The 27,120-nt window shown below is 45.3% G+C and overlaps 1 protein-coding gene across 2 annotated transcripts in view; it reads left to right on the forward strand.

The window, feature by feature from the left end:
• Window positions 1-27,120, forward strand: part of LOC138566892 (titin homolog) — a 635,448-nt gene that overhangs the window by 420,077 nt on the left and 188,251 nt on the right. For both annotated transcript variants that reach the window (XM_069644618.1, XM_069644619.1), the window contains exon 12: window positions 24,708-24,937. In XM_069644618.1, coding sequence (XP_069500719.1) covers window positions 24,708-24,937 — 230 coding nt within the window. The remainder of the gene's footprint in view (window positions 1-24,707; window positions 24,938-27,120) is intronic.

The raw sequence follows: 27,120 nt of genomic DNA on the forward strand, positions 1-27,120 counted from the left end.
TGCGGAAGCCTCTTCCCTGCCTCTCGGCATAAATCTGTTCCCTCCTTGATCCATCTGCCATTGGTTATTCACCTGCGACATACCTGCTGCCTGCTGTGACCCGAGCCCCTCTCCGCTAGTCAAAATTGCCCCTTCTACAGCATATTTTGACAGCTTTTTCTGTACTAGGTTAGCTTCCTCGAGCTTCCTAGCATCTTCCCCCTTTTGATTTTTCTCCTGCAACAATCAACAATGGTGTGCAATGGTCAGCTGTATTTCTGGCCGCGGCTTTGCTTCCATACCCACCAACTTCTTGAGCTGTGCCTGTACCTGGTCTGGCAATCCCTGAAACAAAATATGATAGAATACAGGTATCCATTTCTCCCAAGACTCTCGAGTTTCCAAAGACCACTGTTCGTGAACAATCTGAATGTAAGCAAGCAGATCTTCGCCTTCCTGCATCTTACGTGCCCTAATAGCGCCCATATCTGACGTATCGGGATATTGTACGCTAAGCACTTTCCAGAATGCCGCTCTGCAATTATTAAACTGCGCTCCATCATGTGCTCTGTTCTGTGCTGTGACACTTGAGTATCCTGCTCTTGTCCAAATGTCGTCAGCCCTTTGCCCAAAGATAGCCGCTAGAAGACCCTTAATGTCCCCTAGAGCTAACGTGTTTCCTCCTGTCATTTTCTCTAATTCATAGATCCATTTCCCCGCCCCCCCCCCGACGTTAAACTGGCCAATTTTCATCTTAAATTATCCTTATCCATTTGGGGCCATGGGATATACTGTGGTCTGGCCCCTCCTTTTTCTGACTAGTGAAATTGTGAACCCCAAAATCGCAATGGACTCACATCGTCTGCCTATTCATAGTAGGAACAATGGTTCCTGATCGCCTTCTTCCTGGTAATGAACTCAGTCTGCTCACATAGGGTGGCGAGTCCCCCCCCTCTCACTAAGAGGTCGCCTTTTAGGTTGCTATAGCCGCGCCATAGGCTATGGCGTCCTTTCTTTAGGCAGGTCCAAATCCGACAACCTTACCATCAGTCTGAAAAAGCACCTAGGGACCTCATGCACCAACACCCTCCTCCCCACGGAAGGTTTCCCCTGTCTTCGTCGGACATAACTTGTCCCCAACTAGTACGACTGTCATATTTCTCGTCTGTTTAGAGTCAGCCTGTCCAAAGACCAGGTTCTATGCTCGAGACTAAACATGCCTCCCTCCTTGCCTCGTGACTGGGCAATTTCAGATCAATCGTCTTTTTCTTTATTTCTCTATTCACTTTTTGTTCTCATCTCCTGATAAGCCTTCTCGATTCAGTCTCTGATACTTCTCATCTCAAAATTCTCCTCTAGATTTACTCTAGAGGATTCTGACATCGGTTCTTGCGATGGGAGGAACTCCTCTGTCCTGCCATAATACTACTGGACTCTGTTCCATTAGCTCTCTCTCAATGCGATTAATGTTGCATGCCCTCTGTCTTCTCTTCCGTTCCCTTTCATCAACTTCTTTGTTCCTTTGCTTCCTCCCTAACCCTTTCTTCTTCCTATCTTTTCGCTTCTCTCATTTGCCCTACACACTTCGTCTCTGCGTCTTTGCATTCTTCCATCTCTTAATTTCTGTTCTTCCTCTTCTCTTTGCCTATCTCGTTCTTCGATTGCTCTCTGCCTATTGTCATATTTTCCTTGCTCTTCTGCTCTCTACTTTTAACTGTCCTTCCTGGTACATTTGTTCCCATCTTTGTCTACTTTCTTTTATATTCCACTTTCAACTGTTTCTCTCATTCCCTGTCTTTTTTTTATCTTGCTCATCTTGATCTTCCCCTTGCCGTACTTCCTCAATGCTCTTCCCATCAAGTTTGAGCAATATCTGACCACCCATCTATTTGTTCTGTATGAGAGCTATCTCGTCAACTTTGTCTTTTTCTCCCTTATCTCTTAATTTCTTTTTCTAAATTTATGGTCATACTTGGTCATTCACTTTTCTCTTTGTCCCATGGGACTTTAGAGATCCCATCTTTTTCTAGAGTTCTCTCTGGGCTCTCGTCACTGCTATACGCAGGCGGCTCATGTATCGGATTACTGTATCCTGTCGCTGCCTTAAGCTCTCTTAATGGATACAATCCTTCATCATTAGCACTATTGCCATTTACTTCAGGTGTTGTAGGGGGAGCAGAAGGCTCAACAACCCATCTTTACACTGGTTAAGCATCCAGTCTTCAGAAGGTGGTCTTCCAGTTCCTCCTGATATATTTTCCAAAGCTCTAAGCTGGCTAAACTCTTTTCCAATTTCTTTCCCGTCTAAGCAGCGTGCAAGCATGTGGTCATCTGTTGCAAAACTACTTTTGCCAGCGATCCCCCTTGTGGCCATGGCATGAACATTTTTATCTGCCGTGCCCTTAACCCCTTCTGCACTATATTGCTTAAGCTTGGGTGCGTGTGTTGGCAGCGGTTTGCAAAGGTGCGTGAGCGGAGTAACCTTCTCCATTATGACTGGTCACAATCGACTGTCAATACTCACCGTTATTTTACACAGAAAATATGTTCCAGAAAAAGAATATAATATGAGCGTGCACCATTCGTCGCCGCTCCAAACCTCTGTCTCGCTTTATTTCAATCTACCTGTTCAATCGACACCATTAACAACTAAATAATCTAGTCTCCGCCTTTTACCACAATCTATTATTTGTTGCTCTTCGACATTTCATAATTTCCTTAATGCATACAATACATATAATATACAAATAGACAAACTGGCCGGCCCCAACATATATCTCTTCTCAGTGCTCCACGCTGCTTATTCTTACCCCTAAAGTTGCTCCAATCGGAGTGCAAGTTATTCCCCTTAGCATACCTTGTTCGCTGGTAGCCTAAAAATATCCACTTGGATTTTAAAGTAACTTCTTCTAGACATCCCTTGGAGTAGGATTTATGGGCTTAATCTGTGACGCTCCTCATCCTATATATATATATATCTCTGTGACGCTCTTTGTCATTCACTAAATGTACCACCAAGCCTCCGTTACTTTCTTCCCATTATCACTTCCTTTACTTAATATGCATACATAATTTTTTGCCAACATTCTCAATATACTCACCATTTGCTTTTCAGTTCCTGACCCTCGGGATCGTCTCCTCCTCAACCCAGCCACTGTAGCCTTCGGTCCGCTCAGCTACCTGTAGAATTCGGGAGTGGAATTCTGTGAAAGAGGGACCCGTCCCACCTATCTCGTTGTGTCTTGCAAAAACATATTTTTAACCGCTATACACAGGAAGCCTTGCGGTCCTCCAGCTAAATGGCAGAGGACTTTTGATGTTCCGAGACCCTTAAAAGCCTATTGATTCCAGGGATCAAAACTATTCTCTGCTACCATGTGAACCCATAGATTTAGGTCCTTTAAGACGAGGTAGCAATACTTGGAGATGGATGGGGATGCAGAACGTACTCCTACATCAATAATCAAACTGACTCAGAAAGTTGGCAAAACATAGTACTGTTTTATTTGCAATTATCTAAAACGGGGAGTTACATCGGACAGCAACGGACGTCGCAAAGCAGAATCTCGATGAATTTCATAAAAAACATAACTTTTATAGTCAAAACTTGTCATCATTGACATCACACTATGTGGCAAACTGCAAAAACCTACTTGGGTATGTGATGGGTTTATAGGGAACATCTAAGTATACCTTCCATACTGACGGGGTTATGATTGGGTCTCAAACATCAGGTGGACAACTAAGCCAGCCTCTAGTGCAAGTCATCTTCATCGTCACAAAATACACAACGATCCATTGGTTACACAAACTATAGGGCTCTGTTACATGGCCCTCTGCAATTGGTTGGCACGCTTGTGCCCTTCTGGAATATTCCACACGCTAGCAGCACGCAGGCTGGTACTCCAGGTGCTTGGGGGGGGGGGGGCGGCCTAGTCATGTCTCCCTTCCCAATTAGCCCAACATCTGTCCTCACTCTTGCGGTCTGTCATTCAATTTAGGCTTTGAACTTGGCCTTGCAGAAGCTCTCTGTGCCTGAGAATAAAAGGGTTCCATGTGTTAATATCCCCGCAATAATATCGCCATACAAAAATATTGCCATATTTTTGCAGAGATATTAAGGCATGGAACCTGCGGGGGACACCCCCGCAACCCCCATATTATTTTACAGGGAGCAGGGGCCACGCCCGCTCCCAATAACCCCAAATATTATCCCCACTAAAAATATCGCCTATGGCCATTCCCGACGACCATATATACAGCGATATTTTTGGTGGGGTTATATTACCTGATACCAATAAAAGGGAATGTGTATTATGGTTTTATCTTCCGGTTTCGGTGTAGCTCGACCCAAAGTCTATTTCGATCTGACCATGTGATTGGAGACCGCGTTCTCGAGCTCTTTGCTGCATATAATACTATTAAATGAACTCTTGACGCCTTCATTGTTTTTACATTCCACCTCAAGCAGAAGTTTGTTTCTTTCTCATGTTCATGTAGCTACTTGACAGACAACCAGGCTCACTGTGGCCTCAACTCTTGGTGCTGGGACAGCCAGCCTTTCCTGGATTGTCCTTCGCTATCAGCTATTTTCCAACTGCCCCACAATGAAAACCTTTCCATTCACTGAGTTTAGGTTTTGCTAAAGTGCATCGTGGAACATCCAGATTCTATGCATTCCTATGTATATACATTGGCGCATCGCCGCAATCTATTCACTAGATAGCCAGCCTCAGGATCACTTCGTCTACTTGCATTACTGCATCTGTACAAGTGTAAAATGACTTTGCATTTTCTTCAGCTTTTCTTTCATTTCGAGCCCGAAATGTTGCTCATCTTTGAGACCTTCTCTTCAGATCTTATAGAATGTCTGTTCTTTAGTCTTGTGTACCTTTTCAGGGTGGGTCAGTTCTGCTTCGCATGACGTCACCAGTCTTCTTTCTCACTCATTTTCACACTTCTTCCAGGACTCTGTCCAGAAGACCATCATATCTTTGTGAATGGATATAGGGTTTTCTCAATATATACCTTGTTCCAAGAATTCTTTGTGGTGCAGGCATCCTCACTGGTACTGCACGTATCACAATTTTCGGTTCCCAATATATAGGCAGCATGGGGGCGGAGCTTCTGGTAGGGGCTTTTGGCTCTTCTACAATGGGTAACCCAACTATTGGTATAGGTCTGTACTACACAAGTTGGTAGAGTGACTGAGCAGCCAGACTTATCTCAAGAGGGGCAAATGTGAGCTGTAGGGATGTAACTGAGATTCACAATTACAAGTATCCAAATAACACCTACACTCAAGGTTTTCTAGTAAAATAATTATCTATTTATTTAATAGTCCGTTTTAAGTAAGCCTTCTTTAAAAAGGGCAATGTGCAACAATAAAAATACACTTCATAACACTTCCTCATATTTACGATAAGCAAGTAGATACCCTTTTGGGATGCTTCCCACACACTTCCTACACCCTGAGGTGACTTCAATTACTAGGACGGTATTGGGATTTTTATATCACTTTTGGTACTTGATACAATTCTGAGGTGGTGGAAAAGGAAAAAGGTTAACGGGTTCTCGGAGCATGTGAAGATTTTTCAATCTCTCAATGAAGTCTAGATTAGATCTTTCCCAGCAATCCAAGTTAAACTTATGCACCACCTATGAGGGAGAGTTGGAATCAAAGTTGATGGGTCAGAAGAGTCTGCAGGGAGCCAGGACAGCCAAAGTCAATTTGAACAATGTCTATGGAGCTGAGGCACTTATTTAGATAGCACAAAGTTTAGAGAGTTTGTAAGAAATCAATGTTGGGCCACAAGCTGTTAGGCTTGTGAAGGGCAGAGCTGAAATCAACTCTCCAAAAAGCAACTACTGCAAGTCTTAAGTGAGGTGATGCAAGCTACAGACAAGGGGGGGTAAGTACCACTTAGTCAAAACAGTACCTTCGGATTGAAGAAGAGGATCCAGCTAGCTTCGGTTCTGGTTGCAGTCTTGCAGATCCTGGGTTCCTGGGCCTCAGTTGTGGGGGCAAGCCGGAGGACATCTGGAGGACTCCTGCGCTACAAGATGAAGGTCAGCGATAGCTACGGGCTCTTTTCAATTCAGCGGCACTTCTCGGTTTCAGCTACCGGCAAATAGTACCACCGCGGATCTTGGACACTTGATGGGCTTCCCTTGCTTCCAGAGTCCAGCACTCTGGTAAGGTGACTCAGGCTTGGGTCATCCTGCCTCGGGAGGGTCCTCGGGATCTTCCTAGAGCTTCAGTCTGGCTTAAAGACAGATTTCTCGACTCACGGTACTTGGTTCCAGCAGCAGCAAGGAAGTACAGCCAGTTAGGGAAGATCCTCCAGCAAAGTTCATCTTGGGGTTAGTTGGTCCCACCAACCCAAGGGAAGAGGTTGTCCATTCCGGGGCTTCTCTAGTCGATTCGGAGTTGGAGCTTCAGCACTGCAGCAGGGCTTCACCGGGCAGTTCAACAGTCCAGGAGGGTGCAGCAGGCTTCTCTTCCAGTTTCCTTTGTCAGATGTTTCGTCCAGTGGTCGACTCTTTGGTTCCAGAAGCCTCACCTTTTATGCAATTTTCTCCCATTCATGCACAGCATAGCTGTCACTCACACAACAGGGAGGCTGTTCTGCAAGGCCAGCCAGCCAGCCAATTGGCACTGGGTTCATTTGGGTAACCAAGGAGATGAAGGACAGGGGGGTTTGGGCACCTCCCTCGCATCCTGCTTTGCCAGACACACTGGAGCCAGAGGCGGGTTTCAGCATTGAAACCCGCCAAACTAAAAAAAAAACAAAAGGGTAAAACCTGGTTTGTCACGCAGAGTAAAACCCAAGAAAGACCTTGCAAGCAAGAAATGGTGAAAAAAGATCAGAACCATTTTGACAAAATGGGCACCCATGGGTGCACTACTGCAGCTGAGGTTTCAGCCTGCGGTAGAAACGCACAATGGTAGGAAAATTCAACCACTGCCACCAGCTATTTAAAGTAGTGAGGGTTACATAAAATATGTTACATGAATAAATAGGAAAAGGGGCTACTAAGTAACCCCTCAACACTTCCACATAAGATGGGGTGTGCTGGACCTACATAGGAAAAACCGGTAAGTAAAGTCAATTTCACTTTACTACTCTTGGGAAAATTAGTTTACCAAAGAGAAGGTATTTAAACCTTATGAAAAATCTGAGGGACTTCTCTTGTGGCACTGCACTGAAGGTGCTGTGTCGCAATACAAAACTAAATGCCTATGGAGTTTGTCAGACTCCAGAAACAGAGTCCAAATCAGATCAAAAATACATGAGGGTGTGAGAAAAAGGTCTCACTCACTCCATGATAAAAATAAAAAGTACTCAAGTCCAGCAAAAGAGCTAGGGGTCTCTAAGGTTGAAGGGAATTAGCACAGAAATTAGAATTCTCCTTTCAACTGTGGTCTTTACAACTTGCAGTATTTCATGTTCAGAGAAGATTTTTAAAGTCAAGGAATTGTCTAAACGATGGGCAAGAGAAATGAGCATATTTGACCTAAAATTATGTGCTCACTGTCAAATACCTCTTAAGACATTCTTCTTAATCTTCCCCCAACTCACCATCATGACCTTGATGCTGGGGCACTGGAACAGAACACAATGTTTTTTTTGTAAGTCAGTCACTCCTCTATTCGACTATAAAGTCAGTCATTGGGTACAAAACCAACATCGTAAATTGTTTAAAAATGTCCTAAATTCCAACCCAAGAACCCACAACGCTCTTATTTACCAGGTCTTGCAAAACCATTGAATACACGTAATGAAACCAAAATACGGAACAAAATTAATCACTTAAAACGAGAAACAATATAACAAAGAAGACCAAATCTATAATGGTGCTACAATGTGTCTTCTTAACCATGCCTGATGTATATATTTTTCAACCAAGAAAACTACATCCATATTAGAAGAGCTTTTGCAAAAGTGCATGGCCTCCAACAAGTTATGAATTTTAGATGATAAAAATAAGGGTTCCAGGCTACAACCCTGAGACATTAACAAGGGGGCGGGGGGTCCCCTCTGCCAGACATTAGTCCCGGTTACAAGAGACTTACCCAGAGTCTTTAGCTCACTATCTTTCACAGAGGAAAAATATCCAAAACAGATAAGTCTTTGTCCTGCCGTTGGGGCAGTCTAGCACTGAAATGCTAGGCAATTCTCCTCTGAACAAGAGTATCAAATGCATCCCCAGACACGTGTTTCGGTTTGGTTGGACCTCATCAGTAGGATGGAGCTGTGCCTCTCTAAGAATAGTGAGCAAGGGGTCCATGTCTGGATTCCCCTAGTAACCTTTCACAAATTAACATAAAAAGCATTCGATCTACTCTCTCAGCTCTTGAAGTGTAGAGACTGGTGCCGAATGAAGGTCCTGATCGGGAGTGGCGTTGAGCAGTGAACAGCTGGTGCTTACTCACTGTCCTTTTCCATGTTCTGAAACATGAAGTCGGCACCTCAGTGGATAAATCGTATTGCACTCAATTCTGGGGCAGAAAAATGTCCTTCCATGGTTGCATTTCATTGCATCCTGTATGTTCAACAAGAACCCTTATCAAGAAAGTAAAGAGGAATATTTTGTCTAAAGCGCATTGGCCTTTGGATTCTCACAGCTGGATTTTTCATAATTGCTGCAGAAAACCTCAAGAACATGTACACAAATCACTACATGAAGTAAATATTAGTAATTACAGTGATTTGGTAAGCACAACTTTCTACAGTCATTTCTTTATTAGCAATCATGCCTCTGATAGAATCCTGTCTGCTTCATGGGTGTTTCTGCTAAAAGTGTTTCGAGTCTATCCCCTCTTCTTCAGGAGAGAAGTCACTGTTTTTCCTATAGTTCAAAGGAGATGGGCATAATATCAATAAGATGCTAGAATTAAACAAATCTATGTATATAATGGTAAGAAATTGAAGGTAAGGGTACTCGTAGCAATGATCCACACATCGCACCGAGAAAGACAAATTGGAACATACAGCATTTCTTTAAATTCCTTATCCCTGTATTTTTCACACAATTATTTTCATTGGCCAGCTAGGAATTGTGCCTAGCAGGGCACAGGACAGAGTTTGTCAGGCGATCAGGGCAGGCGTCAGAATCTCTGGTTGTTTTTTCTCGGACGTATACACAAGTGTCTCCCAGAAGCATCAAACTCTTCTAACACAGTGCATGGAGCCGTAGGCCAAAATGGAAAGCCCATCTCCTCCCTCAAACCATCCTGCCAACCCTTGCATGGTTTTGCTGCAATTCCATAGCATTATTTATTTATTACATTTATAAAGCGCAGGCATCAGGGTGCTTGAACCAGCTACATGAAGCCTGTGGGTCAGCAATTTCAACAATCTTTGATTAGGCAGACATGCATGACATGATATGATCGTTTATTGATATAGCGCCTATACACAATGTGTTTCAAAGCACTTCAAGGCAAGGGAGGGAACAAGGGAAAATATGACATTCTTACAGGCCATGAACAGTAAGGATGTGAAATTAACTATCATTCTCGGGCCTGACGACATTTCAGATAGTGCTGGGGTGGGGGGGCGGGGTTTGCTATCATACTAGGTCAAGGGACAATTCTGATAGAGTAAGTGCATAGAAGAAAGCAAAGGGAGGAGATAGGGAAAGGGAGAAAGTGGGAGGAGGAGAGAACAGAGTAAGCAGTCAAAAAGAGTGGAGAAGCAAGAGGGGAGAGCGAATACAATTGCAGAAGTAATTAGTAACACATAATGTTGCAAGCCAGGATACAAGATGAAGATGGGAACAGCATGATTCAGGGCCACCAGGAGAAAGGATGATGCACCGTGAATCAATGAAGCCGGTAAAAGTCAAATCCAGCATTAGCCACAAGATGGTAATGGTGAATCCAGAATGTATCAGGGCAGACTCCTGCAGAAGTAGGCTGGAGGGTGGGAGGGGTAGCAGGGCAGAAGACTCAAGAAAAACTGGCAACACCTGTGTGCGAGAAGGGAGGGGGACACAAGGGAACATCCCAGGGGGAGCAGAGGGGGTGGGGATGGCCTGTGGGGACAGAGGGAGTAAACACATGTTGGTGCATGCTTACCTGCTGTCTGAGCAGGGGGTCGGGCCCTGGGTCCTCCTGGTCGGAACAGGAATTGCCCTGTTCTTCGTCAGCCCGTTGCTTCAGATGACCGGGCGAGAGACGCCCTTGATCTAAGATTTAAGAGTAGGAAGGGAGAGGCAGGGCTAAGAAGGTGGGCGGGGCTTAGGCCAGGTGACCTAGATCCCCTTGCAACTGCTCCCCATCTGCAAAGGAAAATAGGCTGGAGGGCTCCCTAACTAGGGAAAAAGAGCAGCCACCAGGAAGGCACCAAGTGTTGGTACAATCAATAAATTAGTTCCAGAATGATGCTGTAATTCTGTCAGCGTTTCTTCATGATGAAATGGTGAGCAGGAAAGTTAAAGGAGTGTGGATTCTTCAAAGCACCCAAGAATCTGAGTGTTTCATTCCCTCTGGCCTAAAGTGGCGCCACGGCTGCATGAAAGTTGCAGAGACGCATGCTGACAGTGAAAGAGCAAGACTTGGGATAGGCAGTTAGGATGGGCGGACCAATGGGCAGTCTCTCCTGCTCCTCGGTAGAGGGCTCCACAGCGTTAGCTCAGGACTGTGCAAGTTTTCTCTGAACCTCTGCACCAGTTAAGGGTGCTGCAGAAGGCTGAGAAGAATCCTATGTCCTGGGCCCACATTTTGAAGTTTCTCCAGGTTTGCTCTGTGGAGATGAAACCTTTTTTTTGTACTTCAAGATTCTTGCAGAGGTTTTCCTTCACATCTTTAAAATAGTTCCACGCAGTTGTTTCCAATTCTCAACACACTACACCCCTACAATCAAGAGCTAGCTATCCATCGCTAACTCTAGCGGTGCCATCAGGATGCTCCCTTTGTGTTCGTTCACAGCGCTCAGAGGCACTCAATAAGCACTTCAATTCCAGTGAGTCATCATGCAAACCTGTCCTTAAATCTTTTTTTGTGCATTGTTCAAAGGTTCCTCTCAGCAAATAAGAGCCTGGTGTCTTAAGAGCGTTCACAAAGTGCCTTGCATGTCGTCATTATGCAGGGACACCATACACCAAGCAGGGATATTTTTAGCTCTTCAGATAACCAATGGGTGTAGAATTGGTGGATTACTCAATCGCGCAGTACAGGACTTCAACGCAATCACCAGGCACAAAGAGGCGGAGGCAGGAGATGTAATCAACATGTCTTTATTTCACATGCAAACAACTGGAACTGACGTTCCTTCCTTAGTTCACCCCTCCCCTACCCACTGCCCTATGTCCCTCATCACCTGACATGAGTGAGTGACAACACCCCCCGGATACTAAACATAAAGTCCTGGCTTCAAAACATTTCCTCAATGAGCCGGTGAGGTTTTTTTCAAGTTCTTTGGGGTCGCTGGCCAGTTTTCTCAGATGTCCCTGGTCACATCCAGGGTGGCGCCTCATTGCTGGAATCCTCTTGGTCTCCCGCGTAGGGTGTGTCCCATTGATGGAGAGGTCCTGGTGAGATGGGATCAGCGACCGGTACAATTCCAGGCATCCACCTGAAATGCGAGGAGTTTCTCGTTGTAGTCGTTCTGTCACCTTCAGCAGTGATGAGGGATCCCTTTTATTTCTACTATGGTGTGGGGTTCTTCGTTGAACGCAGCCATGTTCTTGCAACCTTGGGGTTGCTTCACGATGACCACGTCCCCTGATTCAAAGTCATTTTCTTCAGCTCGCCTTTTCCCGTCCGCAGCTTTCTTCGTCCGCTTTCCTTGAGGCGTCTTGCTGTTGCATTTCGGAATCACCCTGGTACCTGTCCTCTTCTGAAGTGATGTGGGGGAGTCGATTTCTTATATTTCTTCTAAACATCACCTCAGAGCGTGTTTTTCCAGTGGTGCTGTGCGGGGTGTTTCAATAGTCCCGCATCAGTTGACAAAACAGCTTCTCCACCGGTTCTCCTCTGAGCCGAGCTATTTGGATTGTGCGTTTGATGTTGCACAAGAACCTTTCTATGGTGCCATTTGCCTGGGGTCATAAAGGTGTTATTTTGCGATGGCAAAACCCCATGTTTTCGGTGAAGATTTTGAAGTCCTGCCCCGTGAATGGAGGACCATTGTCTGTTTTCACGACTTTCGGAATCCTGTAGGTGGCAAACATTCTGTCCACCGCAGAAACGGCGTGGTACAATCTGCAAGTCCGGGAATCTCGAGTATTCATCTACCTCTACTATGATGTGTTCACCTCCTTCAAGTGGTCCAAAATAGTCCACGGCAATTTCCTCCCACGCTCCTTCTGGTAGCTCAGTCAGCAGGGAGGTTCAGGTCTGGTGTGAGGGTTTATAACTGCACAGGTGGGGCAGTTTTTGAGCCGTTCCTCCACATGGGCGTCGAGATGAGGGAACCACAGTTTTTGTCTCTGCATCCTTTTCATGGACACTATTCCTCTGTGTCCTTTGTGTGCCAGCTGGAGGACCTTTTGCCGTAGACTGCGTGGAATTACCAGTTTTGTGCCCTTTAGCAGCAGCCCTTCGTCTGATTTTGGCAAGTTCTTCCTTGACGGCCATCGGGCACGTAATGTCTTGTTTTGCGTCTTCCCCCACGCTTTCTTTAAATTGCTCTAGGCATCTCATGACGATCTGCATCCCTTGATCTGCATTTGACTCCCGGGCTATCTGTTCTGTGTTGAGGCCTTATGGAGTGTTACCCTGAATCACATATCTGATATACTGATCTGCTATAGACGGGTACGACGTGCATTCCTTGTTTTGTCGTGAGAGAAAGTCTGCTGGATTCTGCTCCTTTTGTGGCCTGTGAATAATGTTGAACTGATAGTCTTGTAACCATAGTGCCAATCGTGGTATCCTTGGAGGCATCTTGGCTTGCGGGTTGCCGTAGATGAATAATAATGCCTGGTGATCTGTAATGACTGTAAATGGCTTCCCGTACAAAAATTAAAATGTTCACAGGTCCAGACCACTGCGAGGCCCTCCTTTTCAGCCTGTGAGTAGGCTTCTTCAGTCTTTGATAAACTCTGGCTTGCGTATGACACGATGTGTATGGCGTGTCCATCTTTGTCATCTAGTTGTGTCAAGATGGCTCCGAGGCCGACTGGACTTGCATCAACTATTAGCTCAGTGTGTTTTCTGGGGTCAAAATAGGCCATGTTCTTGGTGTCTGTAATGAGATCCTTAATGAGTTGAAACGCTTCTTGGCACTTGTCAGACCATTTGAATTCCGAGTTGAGCTTAGTGAGTGCTCTGAGGGGCTCGCTGACAGATGCAAAATACACAATATACCGTGTGCAATAACTCGCTAGTCCTAGAAAGGATCTGAGGTCGGTGATGGAGTTAGGAGGTTCTGCACCTGTGAGAGCACTGACTTTCTCGGAGTCGGGTGTCATTCCTCTTTCAGAGAAAATGCGACTGAAAAATCAAAGTGTTCACTTTCGGAATTCACATTTATCTTTGTTTAGGGTGAATTGAGATTCTTCCAGGGCCATGCACACTTGCATGAGCGTGTCCTCATGATGTTCCTGCGTTTAACCAAATACCAAATTCGTCACTGTAGTTCAGACAGTTTGGTACATGCTTAATCACATTGTGGATCTTTGATAGAAAAATTTCCGCTGCAAACAAGACTCCAAAGCTGAGCCGTTTATACCTGTATAGGCCTAGATGAGTGGCATATGTGGTGATGTTTCTGGACTGTTTGCTGAGTTCCAGTTGATGGTACCCTTTCTTGAGGTCCAGTTTCGAGAAGATTGTGGCTCCATTGAGGAGGTGCACCATGTCAGTGATTCGTGGAGCTTGGTGAAGCTCCCTCATGATGGCTTTATTTGGTCGTTGCATGTCCATGCATATGCAGATGTCGGACGAGTCTCTTTGGGTAAGAGCACTATGGGGAACACCCATTGTGTGGGGCCTTCTGCTGGCTCGATGATGTCAGCCTTTAACAGTTCGATTAGTTTATTTTCGATGCTTGCAGCGGGATCTAGGTATTGGTGCACCAAAAGTCTGTAAAGGACATGAATCGGGCTCATGTCAATGGCTGCCTTGTAGCTGAGAATGCATCTGCTGTCAGTGGCCGCTTCCAGGACGTGCATGGGTATGTCTCTGGCGTGATCTTTGTAACTGCATGATGCTGTGAAAAAATCTTTGCAGGTTATAGGCGTCTTTGAGCCGTATTGGAATATGAGTGCTCTAGCAGGTTGCAGGCGGGGGGCATGGGGTATGCTGTTGTATACCTCTTCACTGATCACGTTAACAGTGGCCCTGGTGTCCACCAGAAATTCGACAGCCGTCTTATTGACCTGGATCATTAGGCTCGGGCTGTTCTCTTTTGCCATTGGGTTTCCCAATGCGTACAGGTAGCCCATTTTTCATGGTTCTCCCTTGGGTCTTCCGCTTCTTCTGGCGTTGTCCTCCGAGGATGCACTTGACGCGCTGTCGGATTGTGATTGTACCATTAGGTATCTAACATATCTTCAAGGTCTCATCCGTTGTCTGGGTGTTGTGGGTTTGTTGTCTCTCCATTCACTTGATGTTTTCTCCTCTCTTTTGTCCGGTTGGTCTTCTTGATATTTGCGACGTGCAGGGTCATTCTGGTGGTTTGTCGCGTGGAATGGGCTTGGTTGTCTCCTGATCCCTGTTCAGTGCTGGTCATCCATTTCTCCCAGCCCCACGCATTTTGCTGCAAAATATGAGGCAGACCGCCTTATAGTGATCTTCTCCCCCCCCTCGGGCGGAGCACACTTGGCCCATGGCAGGGCATTGTTCTTCGTGTGGGTACTTGTGACCACATCTGTAGCAAAAGGGGTCACTGTTGCCTTTTGAGGCACCTTCAAGCCTGTTTTAGACTTTCATGTTTCCCGTGATTGATCTTGATGTTGTCGAGTTCTTCTACTTGCGATGCTAATGCTGAGTCAGAACGGGCTAGACGTAGGATCTTGGGATCTCCTCCCAGGTTTCGGGGTTTTTGTAGCAGCCGTCTTCTGAAGTCAACACTTTCGCATCCGACTATGATCTGTGAGCAGAGTGCCACTTCATTGGAGTACATGTTGAAGTCGGAGTGTTTCATTTTTACTCTTAGTCTCATCACGAATACATCCATGGTTTTGCCCTTGGTTTGTTTGGTGGTGTGAAAGATGTCTTTCATAGTCCGCATTTGTGCGTGGCGTGAAGTAGTCCTTGAGGGTTGTCTTCGGGTTGATGTATGTATCTGTGTCACCTTCTGGAAGATCGTCCACTATGCCTCTTATGTTTGAGCCTATTGCATGAGTCAGTAAGCTGTGCTTCTCATCATCGAGTGGGCCAACAGCTCTAAGGCATACCTCGGAATCCCTCAACCACCTCTTCCATCGTGGTCCCAAGGTGCTGGTGTCACTTAAATCAAAATTGGATGGCAACTGGGATAGCAAACTGTCAGACATTCTTGTAGGCAGCACACAGGCAGGTGTTATTTGTACAGTCAGTGAATCATCCCCTGACATCGTATTTGGCTGCTTTGTGCATGATGAAATGGGTCAGGCACCACGTTTGGGCTTGAGACTCGTCTCCCGGGTGGTGAGCGTGATGTCTGTCTTGTGTGGGTGTGCCACGCTATGGCCCACTCACTTAATGTTCAGATGTGTGCTGCACTGAAGTGACCCTGTGCCGTGGTTGAATGAGGATGGTGTTTGTCCTACCTTGAAGACTGTGGCAGCGGGGAGCTTCTGTGCTCCCACCCGCTGATAACTGGGCTGTTCTTCGCGGGCGGGTTGTTTTCCCACCACGCGCAAGTGATTCTGCAGCAGGGAAGGCCTTCGTGCCTTTCTTTGCCGCTGACCTGTGGGAGCGTCCTTAGGCGAGAGAAAGACACACTCCGACTGTCTGGAAGATGAGAACGGGGAGTGTGCACTCTGGCACCCATTAATGCTGGGCTGTGTTCTTGAGTGGGAGGACAGCACCTCCACCGCCCGTTGCTGTCACCCTGCTTTGACCGTTGCCATCGGTGGGAGAAAATCTTCTCTAACCACCTAGAATGCGTTTTGGCAGCGGGGAGCCTTCGCGCTCCACCCACGGGTGTTCTTTTGTTGCCATCGGCAGGGATTGTGCTCAACCCGCCCGGATGTTGTGTGAGGTGGCCAGCTGACGGGGAGCCTTTGCGATCCCATCCTTCCTTTTCGCCGCCTTCCATTCCTGGACCAGCAGCACGCTAGGCATGCAGCTCGAGTAGCGACCTTTTCTAGCCACGAGCGCGGGATCCTTGAAAAGGGGACTGCTGGTTCTGCGGGGAAAATATCCTGGTTCGTCGCCAATGTAGAATTGGTGGATTACTCGATCTCGCAGTACAGGCCTTCAACGCAATAACCAGGCACAGAGAGGCAGAGCCAGGAAATGTAATCAGCACGTCTTTATTTCTCATGCAACCTTTCCTTCCTTCGGCCCTCTCCTTCCCACTGCCCCGTGTCCCTCCTCACGTGACATGAGTGAGTGACGACACCACATACACCCAGCAGGGATATTTTTAGATCCTAAAATGACCAATGGGAATGTCTAAAAGAGGTTTGTGTAATAATGGAGACTGAAAAGCGATGGACCAAACCCTCCACCTAACACGTTTATTTCAAGGCTCCCTTGTGGTGCTTGCTCTGACCTTTGCTCGGTCTGAACTCGGAAGCTTCTCTGTGGAAAGAAATCCTGGGATTGTCCTCGCAGAAATGCAAGGGAGGAGGGCAACACTGCTAAGAGAATGTCCACACTAGTCCGTTTAGAGTAGGATGTGGGGGGGAGGGAGTGTATTGTTTTTAATAAATCATCGCAAATTCACTTGCTGAAGGGTGTTAATCTGCTACATTTCACACGCTTTGTATCGGCTGCCATCTAGTGGTTATTTTGTACTATTACACTTTGGTCTCTGCGAATCACAGTGGCATGATCTCATCTTCCTTTGCTTTTTTCTTCCCGCCATCCTGGTTCTCATGCGAGCGAAGTAGAAAACAAGCAAGATACTCGATGCTGTTTGCACCACCTTTCGCATCAGCTTCAAAGCAAGGTTGAGGAGGCCTATAGGGAACTCTGGAGATTTCCTGGTAGGACTCTGAACCCTATGCATCTTTTGTGTGTTAACCTATAATATTTCCAATGTTCTCATAGGAAAAGGGTTAGGCTTGCTGAAAATGGGTAATATGGGGCCATTATGGAAATTATTTCTAGGGCCACTTTTAGTTCCCAGTCTTCCCCTGCTTCAAAGAGTCGGAACCGAACGGATCATTGACACTGCTTGATGGGTCCAGGTGCCCACAAGGCACATAGGTAAGGGTCATTAGTAGTGGCCATGCCTCTAAACCCCATCCACATCATACTTTTAAAGCTTTGCCCCGAATGTAACACTGAAACCAAGTGTACACAATTGGTGTGCAAAAATTGCCTTCCATGGAATCCTGCTGAAAACAAGTGTCCATCGTGCAAGGGCTTCAAGACAAAAACGTGTATTGAATGCAGAGTTGAGCACTGGGCAGCTACGCCGTGCAGCCTGAGTTTGGGCAAGACCTTAGCCTCCAGGGAGGTTGAAGTCCAGCAAACGAGTGCAGAGGTTGATGGTGACCTCTGGCATCCACAAAAAAAAACTTGCAGTTGGTCCTCAGCTCCATATAAGCAGTGCTGAGCCGGGCTACGGAGAAGACCCCCAGGTGACCACCAAGACTGCTTTGAGTCATGAGCACGTATGCTGCTCGACAAAGGCTGAAGCCTGCTCTGAGGTGAGCACCAACTATCGGGATCTGACCAGGCTAAGTGCAACAAGCATCGAAACAGAAACGCAAAGACCCCAATGCATAGCTCTCAACTCACACGCTTTTGGCGGGTGTCACCCGCCTCGTAAAGGGCAGACTCACCCGCCAAGCCTCCTGCACGCCCATTGATTCCAATGGGCGTCTCACCCGCCAAAAACAAAATCGGGTGATTTCACCCGCCTTTGCGACACAAATGGTTGAGAGCTGTGCCCCAATGTAGGACTTGGAAAGAGCAAAACAAGTACAGTTACCAAGGCGGGGTTCTCAGAGTAAGTCTTTCCCTTACAAAAACATAGCCCCCCTCAAACACATACTATTCAAGCTCTAGCTTCCTTTACACAATGCGTCAGAAAGGTTTCTTGCAGTTCTCTTCATGACATGAGGAGGAGGAGGAGAATGGGGGAGGAACGGCGGGAGACGTCTAAGGGAAACCCAAAACAGTATCGCAAACATGGGTGGGATACAGCTGAATGTGCAGACACCTTAACCAAAATTGCCACTTTTGGAAGATGGGATGAAACGTAGCAAGGGGATGAACACTGCTGACACGCCGCCATGTAAAAAACAGAGGTTTTATCTAGATCCCAAATTAGATTCTGATCCTCTGGAAAGAAACCCACAGGACTATGAAGAGGATCTTGATGATCAGGTGGAGGAATTTTTCAGGAAGGGGAGAACATAGAGCACCCCAGAAGCATTTGGCCCCCTCCCCCTGCATACCACCCTGCCCACCTGAGGATCATTACTAGTACACTGCACTACACGAAAGGACAATTGGTTAGTTTATAATCCAGGCCCAAGTGTGAGATAAGGATATGGATTTTATAGAGGATATCCTCGACGAGAAACAAAATCTGTTTCCCATCATATACCCCTGATGGAATGTGTTAAAAATCACAGTGCTCCCTCGCGGTTGAGGCCAGAAGCAAGGCACTCCATTAATCCACACAAACACTACAAACCTCCATCAGACCCCATGCATATTTAGGACTATCCCAGAACTGATCTGATCCTCTGGTGGTTACAACCACCCATAAAAGAGATAATGTCCCTCTGTCAACTTCAGGACACCTACCATAGAAAGAGAGCAAAATGATCTACTCTTTTGGTCACAGATATGTCACTTCGGACGAGTGAATTGCTAATGCAACGGCTCGAATGCCACTCTATAACAGAGCTTAATGGGATGAGCTAGATTCACTCCTCAAAGAAGTGGCAGACTTGCAGGCAGCATATTGCATCCAAACTCTGGAATGCCCTCTCCAATTCACTTAGTGGAACCATCCATCTCAGCATTCAGGAAAGCTCTAAAAACCTCCCTCTTCACCTAACCCCTGACTGTTCCCAACTCTTCTCCCCCCCCCACTCTCTGTACTATGTAACCAAGCTTGAATTTTTCTGTAACAAGTGCCACGATGCCTAAGGGCTGATGTGCGCTCTACAAATGTGAATAAATAAATACATTTTGGAAAATCATGCAGGAAGATGAACAGAAATCATTAAAGAAAATGCGTTGGATGTGGTGGAAGCTGCAACAGGTCTTAAACTCAAAAAGCAGGCAAGCCTGCTCATTAAACTGATAGAGGACATGCTTCTCTTTGGTAAGGCTGTTCATGAGGCCTTAGAGAAGGCCAGAAAGGAGCATGGAATTCTCAAAACACTAGGACAGATCAGGGAAGGACATAGCAATGTAGGGAATCGCCCTCAAATAAGCAGACTTTTTTTAGGGCAATTCTGTGCGCAGCCCAACCGCACGCAAGCACAGGTTCTCATGCTTTTGCCTCCTCCATGCCGCAGCGCCAAGACCACCATGGACAAGGTCGAGGAAGAGCCAAACCTCCATCGGTGGACTCGGCCTAAAAACAGTGACACTCTGGTGCATGTACCGTCCCATGCTTCTCGAGTAGGAGGGAGAATATTATTCAACCACCATGGGAGGGAGTCACCACCGAAAAGAGGATGTTGGGCACAATAACACAAAGGTAGTCCATCAAGCGCCTGGGAAAACTACACACCATTCCACCACACACCAGATGAATGCAGCAAAAAGGACTTCTTCTGCCACAAGAAGTAGAACAGGCACTTCTCTAAAATGTTGCCATCGAGTCATTCCCCATAAATCAAGTAAATGCAGGAATGCATTTACTGTATTTCCTTGTACCCAAAAAAGACCAAATCAAAAGTCTGGTGTTTGATTTTGCGTCATACAAACAAGTTTTGTAAAACCTCAAAAGTTTAAAATTACCACTTTGCAAGAAGTGATTCCCCCTCCTAATATAGGGAGACCACATGGAAGAGAGAGCGATCATACTACTCCGAGTGGATGGGAGGCTGCCAGCTGGGAAGAAAATTGGAAACAACTTTAAAATGTTACAGTAAAGACTTGAAAATGCTGCATTTGCAAATCAGTTCATCGATGATTGCATTTTTGGTGTGCAATTGAGCATGCGAAATTGAAGCCGAACAGCTTTTCCCCATGTAAACATTGCTCGGAATCAAGCCAGTCAGACCACGTGTAAAAACGGCCAGATTGATGAATTCTACATTTTGGACCAAGTCAAAGTCCAGGTATTAATAAATGTTGTTGTTTAACCCCTGATGAAGAGTGGAACATGGGCCATTTGTACATCCTCGAAACCAGTGGTGAACCAAAGAGTTGAGACCCGAATTGATTGGTGCATACGCACTAGCTGGGTTGGCGCGTTTTAGAATGCCATTTGCCTGTCCGTACTATTGATATGATTATTTATTTTTTTTTATTGATTTTTTTGTGATCATTATCAAACAGACTGGTGACTCCCTAAGTGGAGCAAATGTCTTGCATGTGATTTTAAGAATTTGCATTTGTAGAGCATAGGACTAGCCATTTTGCCTATTTTGTTAACAGAGTGGGACTAGTAGAGTGTTTGAATTTGTGAAAGCTATTTGTTCTATTGTTCAACATATATTGTGGTTTATTCTCTACCCCTTGCCCAACATTTCTTTCCTTTTTATGTCTTTTTTTAATTTAAAAATACAGATTTTGTCTTTTCATGTGGATTTCATGTTCTGTAAAAATAGTTTTTTTTTAAATGGATTTTTTGTTATGAGCGATATTTTTATCAAGCTATTTCTAATCAAAAGGTGTTTCCTTAACACAGCCTATAGCCTCCAGAGTTTGAATTGAGGGATTCAAAATCCATGTTTGGTTTTGAAATAATTATTCATCTCGTGTGTTACCTCCTTGTTGTTGATTAACATGGAATCCTTAGACATGAAAGATGCATACTTTGGTATTCAATTGTTTTCAAGCCATCACAAATATGTATGCTGCAAAGGGTCCACAAGACACTTTCCTTTCCAAGTACTCGCTTTTGCTATTACATCGGCTCCTCATGTGTTCACCAAGCCTCATCAAGACCACCAAAACCTCCGTTTGGCGCTATCTAGATGGCTGGCGGTTAGCAGGGTAAGGCACAGTGTTGGGTAGAGAAACCCATCACTCTCCTTCAAAATCTGGGCTTTTCAATCCATGAGAAAAATTCCAGTCGCCGCCCAAGCAAATCCAAAATGTTCTTCGGAGCAGTCCTAGGTGCAAATGAAGCAACCGTGTACCCCTCACAAAAGAGGGTGCAAGGGCTGCGAGCCCAACTCTCTTGTCATCAAGCCGGCTGCTCAGTAATGGTAGGAAAGGTCATGAAACTATTGGGAACGATGGGGCATGCATCTTCATTTCCCGTTTGCACATCTCAACCTGCACCTAATCCAAAAGAGGCTTGAGAGGCAAAGGATACAGGCATCAGGCAAATGAGACAAGCTAGTGGTAGTGCTGCAGATGTTGAATGATAACATTTTTGTCGGCCAACTAGTGCAAGTGACCGTTACTACCAATGCATCGCAAGCTGGTTTGGGGGTGCATTGCCAGGCACTCAAGGCACTGGTGAAAAGGACAGCTCAGTAATATTCACAGCCCATAAACATATTGTAGCGTCTGACCATCAAAATGGCTGTACACCCATCCCAAACTCATTTTCCAAATCTGAGCACCCTGATCACAGACAATACCACAGCAATGTTTCACTTAAACGGTGTGGCGCTCACTGAAACGTGCTGTTCCTTCTAACCCAATACATTTCGCATTGGTGCCATAAGCAAACCATTCTTCATTCAGTCACAGCCCATTCCAGAAGTGCACAATTGTTTGGTAGACAGCCCAAGCAGAGTATTGGTCCACAAACATGAATGGGAACTCCACACAAACGTACAACTTGGCTTGGGGGCATCCACACCTAGACCTGTTTGCAATAAAGGAAAACTCAAAATGCACAGCCTTTCAACTATGTACCCAAACACGGGCCCGTAAGCAACATACTGTGGCTGAGCTGGTCAGGGATATTTGGATATGTTTCCCTGCCCTTCCCCCAGCAGCTTTACTTGCAAGGGTGATTCACAAGCAACCAGAGAGCTTGCCACCGATCCTCATTGCCCCAACGTGGGCAAGGCATCCATGGTATCCCCACATCCTGCATTTTATCCATATGCCCATCAGTGACGTTTCATCCACTTCACCACCTCCTGACACATCTTCCAACATCACATCCGAGTCCACAAACTATGAACTTGGCATCCTGGCTCCTGAGGTCATAGAGTTTGGGCATTTATGCCTGCCACCTCAATGTATGGGTGTACTGTGTAAGGCGCAAAAAAAGCAAACACAATGCACTGCTATTTCAATAAGTGGAAGGGTTATGTCCTATCCATCAAATTGACTGCGCCCCTGCAGATATAGTCACCTACCCGTTTTAGCTCCTCAATTAAGGCTTAGTTTACAACTCTCAAACTACAAATAGCCATACTGGCAGTGCACACCACCTCACAACAAAAGGTGTAATCGTCGAAAGTGCCAGTTGCAAAGGCAATTATGAAAGGAGTAAAGAGCGTTTACCCACCAGTTGCACAGACACCCCACCTGGCTGTGACGTACGCATGGTCCTTCACGAGCTAGTGGGTACTCGTATTTAGCCAGTGCACAAGGCTTCTCTAAAGGAGCTTGCATACAAGGTGGCTTTCCTCATCGCTATAACCTCTAAGGGAGCTACAGCCCCATTCGGTGGATGAACCGTTCATCACCATCCACAAATATATAAAGTGGTCTTTAGAACACACCCATGTTTCTCCACCAAATGCATCACCAAGTGCCATGTAAACCAGTCTATAGGACTACCAGTCTCCTTCCCAAATCCACAAAACAGGGGGAGAAGGCAATACACACACTTGATGTTCATAGAGCACAAAAGTTCTACTTAAGTAAAACAAACACTGATTTTTAAAATCTCCTTTACAACAGGAAGAGAGTGACCAAGTCACTAAATCCACTATTGTTAGGTCTATTGTATTGTTAACTGTATTCAACTGTATTACTCATTAGCTCACACAAACCTCTTTCCTTCACTCCTGAAGCAGATTTCATGTGTAGTAACGGGGCAACAAAAGCCTTCATTGCAAAAATTCCTTTAGATGCTTATTATGGAAGGCAGCAGAGGCGTTGCTAGGGAGTTCTGAGGGGGCTATAGCCCCGGGTCTTTTGCTTGTAGCCCCGGATAGAAGCTCAGGAGTTGCAACCAAAAGGCTAGCTAGCCCCGAGTCCCGACAGTGCCGACATTAGCATAGCCCCAGATCTTTTTCCAGACCTAGCAACATCCCTACAAGGCAGCCAAGGCAGCATCATGAGTTCGTTTCACACATTTACCCATCATTAATGTGTGGATATGTAACCTAGGGAAGATTCACAAGTGCGCCAAGAAATAATAAGATCAGTTTTCTTCATCTCACCCGCCACCTTCACCAGTTACTGCTTGAAGTCTAGCAAAGCATGTGAATTGAAGCAGATTCACAAGCCTTAGAAGATGAACATTGCTCAATCTTTCTCTGGGTTGTATATACTAAGTCACATGCATCAATAGGAGATGTGAGGAATCGTGCATAGGCAAGGTATGGAGAGTGTAATAGGAATGCCCCTGTCGACCCCCCCCCCCCCTTTTTGATTTAGAGAAAAACAAACTGAACCAACCACCAGATGGCATCATATACAATGCAAGTGAATGAGCAAATGAAACTATTACTGAGTAAGTAATGCCTGCATTACAATTTGTTGCTTGAAAAATGCTGTTTTTAGAAATACAGACGCACCCTAAAAAGGTCTACCAATGTTTGTCACTGTACTGGGAATTTTATTGTTTTTTAAACCGTGTCATTGGGTGTCGTTTTATTTATTTTACTGGAATTAAGGCCAAGAGTCTGTCATAATAGGCTACGTCGTGTTATACAAGATTACATCACATTAACAAGGCAATGGCACTTCGGCATGCTATTAAAAAAAGGCAAGGTAGTTTCTTTTGCAATGGACTTCATTTATAGGCCTCTTCTTACAGTAAGAGTTCAATAAATAATATAAACGGGATTGTCATTTGAACAAAAAACCTAGGATTCTGACTGCAATTGGAAAGGGTCAGCATCGTAGTGTAGATTAAAAAAGTGGAGCTATAAAACAAGCACTGGGAGTCACTCACCGTCTGTGTCCTTGTTTCCTGTTCCTGCAAATGTAATTCCTATTGTTAATAAGAGTCTATTCTAAGATTCGGCCCTTTATTTGTGTAGAAGGCTGTCAACCCAGGTGATTTTATTAGGTGTGTTTGCAGCTAATAAAAATCTTAGTTTTTGGGAGGATTAGTAAACCATAGATTTGCTCTTGATTTATGTGAGGACAACTAAATAAAATGTCTTTATTAAAGAAGGTCATGTAGACCCATATATTACTAACTAGTAAAGATCGGGGTCTTATGGGCTGTTTTATCTGGTCCTCTCGCCTGTTCTATCTCCACTTTCTTGCCTTATATCACTGTTCTCTTTGCCCTCCATTTGTAATACATGCAAAACCAATTATTGTGTTTCTTCAGTGAAGGAAGAGACTATTTCTGTGAAGTCTGAAGGGTTTGCTTCCTTCATCGCTGGTGATGGTCTTGAAACTCTTGCGGCACTGGCAAAATCCTTTCAGTGCACCGTGAACCTGCATACAAAATACAGCTCGGAGCCCCAAACTATTAAAGAGAAGGGTCAGGAAGTCGACCCTACACTACTGCCCTTCGAAGTCAAGGCAATCATAATGGACAAAACTGCAAATGAGCAGGTAATTGGGTATAATCCTTTCAATTTCAGTAACATTTCTACTGTAAGATGGATGGTTAGTGGTTTACAATTTAATATGGATGTAACTGCTGTGGGTGTATTTACAGTTATGTATAATATGGTGTGTTTACATTGAGTACAGATGGTTCAGCACGCTCATGCTGGGTGTGTATTGTAAGAGATGGGTAACAGCCGGGCAGCCTGAGTTATAGACCCGGGCCATAACCCCCTATTCCAGCACTTGGAACGGGGGTTAACGCGATTAGCACCCGTCCCAGATGCTGGGACGGGGCTAATTTAATGTATGTTCCTGCCGCGAATGGGACGCCCATCGGGGTTCCGATCGCAGAAGGAAAATAGTACTTCAAGATGGCCGACATGGAAAGGGAAGGCGGGGCTCTGTACGCAGAACCTCTTCCCTTTCATGGTGGCCTCTGGGAGCCAAGAGGAAGAACAGGCTGGGGCACTCGTTGCAAACAAAATGAAGGAAGTGGGAAAGGTGGAAAAAAAGGAGACTGAAAAGTTGTCCATCCACTGCTATGTAGGAGAAACAGAACACACGATTCAAAGTTCAACATCTTTTATTAACTGGATCAAGATGAGTTAGGTGAGTGTATATTGGCGCAAGAGCTTTCAATAAAACACAAGAAGGATAATTATGCAAAGTGTCAGTTTGGGGTTTTTCAAAATGGTGCAAGGGACCACCTTAGGGAATCCTTGACAGACCAAGGACCCCTAATCTAATGCACGATTTCTGGGCTTCTTGGCTTTGCTGGCAATCTTAGGGTTATAACATTCAGCTGCTAATTGGCTTCACAATCTTGAGCTTTAGCACCCAGTTTACTTCGCGACTTTACCTACCAGCAAGTGGGGACATAATTTGAGGGTTGCCATGGGGTCGTTCTTGCGACCCCAGAGGTCTCCCTTGCTACCCCTAACGATTGAAGCTCCTGGGCTGTGGCCAGCACCATGTGGCTCTTTCTGTATAGAGTGGCTGGCTGTCTTGTTTAGGCCTCTTTTAAAAAAAAAAAATAAAAAAAAGAGGTTCCACAAGTGTACGCTTTGATCAGTCACTCTAAATAAGAAAGAATAGGAATAACTAATAATTTGTCTTTCTGGAATTCTATTCAATAGTTGCTAGACTCATTAAAGGTTTATTTCATGCACATCTTAGGGGCTAAGTCACTCATTTAGTCTGTTCTGAAACACATCAAATTCACAATGTAGACAAAAACTTTAAAAATAGCATTTAGAGTAGAATAAGCATCCCTTTCGGACTATGTATTTTGCTTTTCGCAGGTTGCAGTTATAGCATGTTTTTTTCTGCCGTTGTTTGTTACGATCACCACAAGTCACTCCATCTCGGTGCCCTCGGTCACTTGACAAAATCATTGTGCCTAAACGCATGTGTACATCGTAGAAATGTTTGACGATAGCACATACAGTGGCCCTGCGTTCATTGTGGCACAATGAATGCTTTGTTGTAATGCGTCTATCTTTCCTATCTCCATGGCATACTGTTCAGGATGTTGATTTGCATGTAGGAGGTAACGAGCGCCAAGAGTACGGGATGCCGTGCGAGTGTGCTGCTTTCCCTGCACTACTCTACATTATTTAATACAATTATGAACCCACCCAATGGGTATGTATTTTGCCAACATCTGAAGCCTGAAAAGTAGATCCATACAGGCTTGACATGGGGCCAACGTTGCACCAGACCTGCTGATGAACTGGCCCGCTGTTAAATCTCAGTTACCAGTTTATTGGTATCCACTACAGAGTGTAATTTGCTTTCTGACTGTGAGAACATTCAGACATGTAATTGCTAATTTTACTATAGCCAGTAAGGTAGCTATAGCCGATAAAATGGCTCAGTGGGTTGAGCGCTCGCTGCTGCAGTGTGTGTGTTGAGACAGACATGGTATCAAGAGAGACACAGACACAAGAGATATGTTCGAAAACCTTTATATAAAGTATTTGGGGTTGGTGTAATGCCTAAATTGCCCTATCTCTAATTTGGGTTTTACCTCAACCGATGTTTAGTTTAGTTTATTTATTTGTATTGCGCGCCTGGCCCGGAGGCATCTGGGCGCATTTCTTACAAGTGATAGGTTACATATACAGTGCAATTCGTACACAATGCAAATGTTACAGATAATAAAAGGTGCAAATAATAACTTACAA

Source organism: Ambystoma mexicanum, chromosome 2p (genome assembly GCF_040938575.1).
Source record: "Ambystoma mexicanum isolate Mex_15411 chromosome 2p, UKY_AmexF1_1, whole genome shotgun sequence".
In the NCBI taxonomy this organism is placed as follows: domain Eukaryota; kingdom Metazoa; phylum Chordata; class Amphibia; order Caudata; family Ambystomatidae; genus Ambystoma; species Ambystoma mexicanum.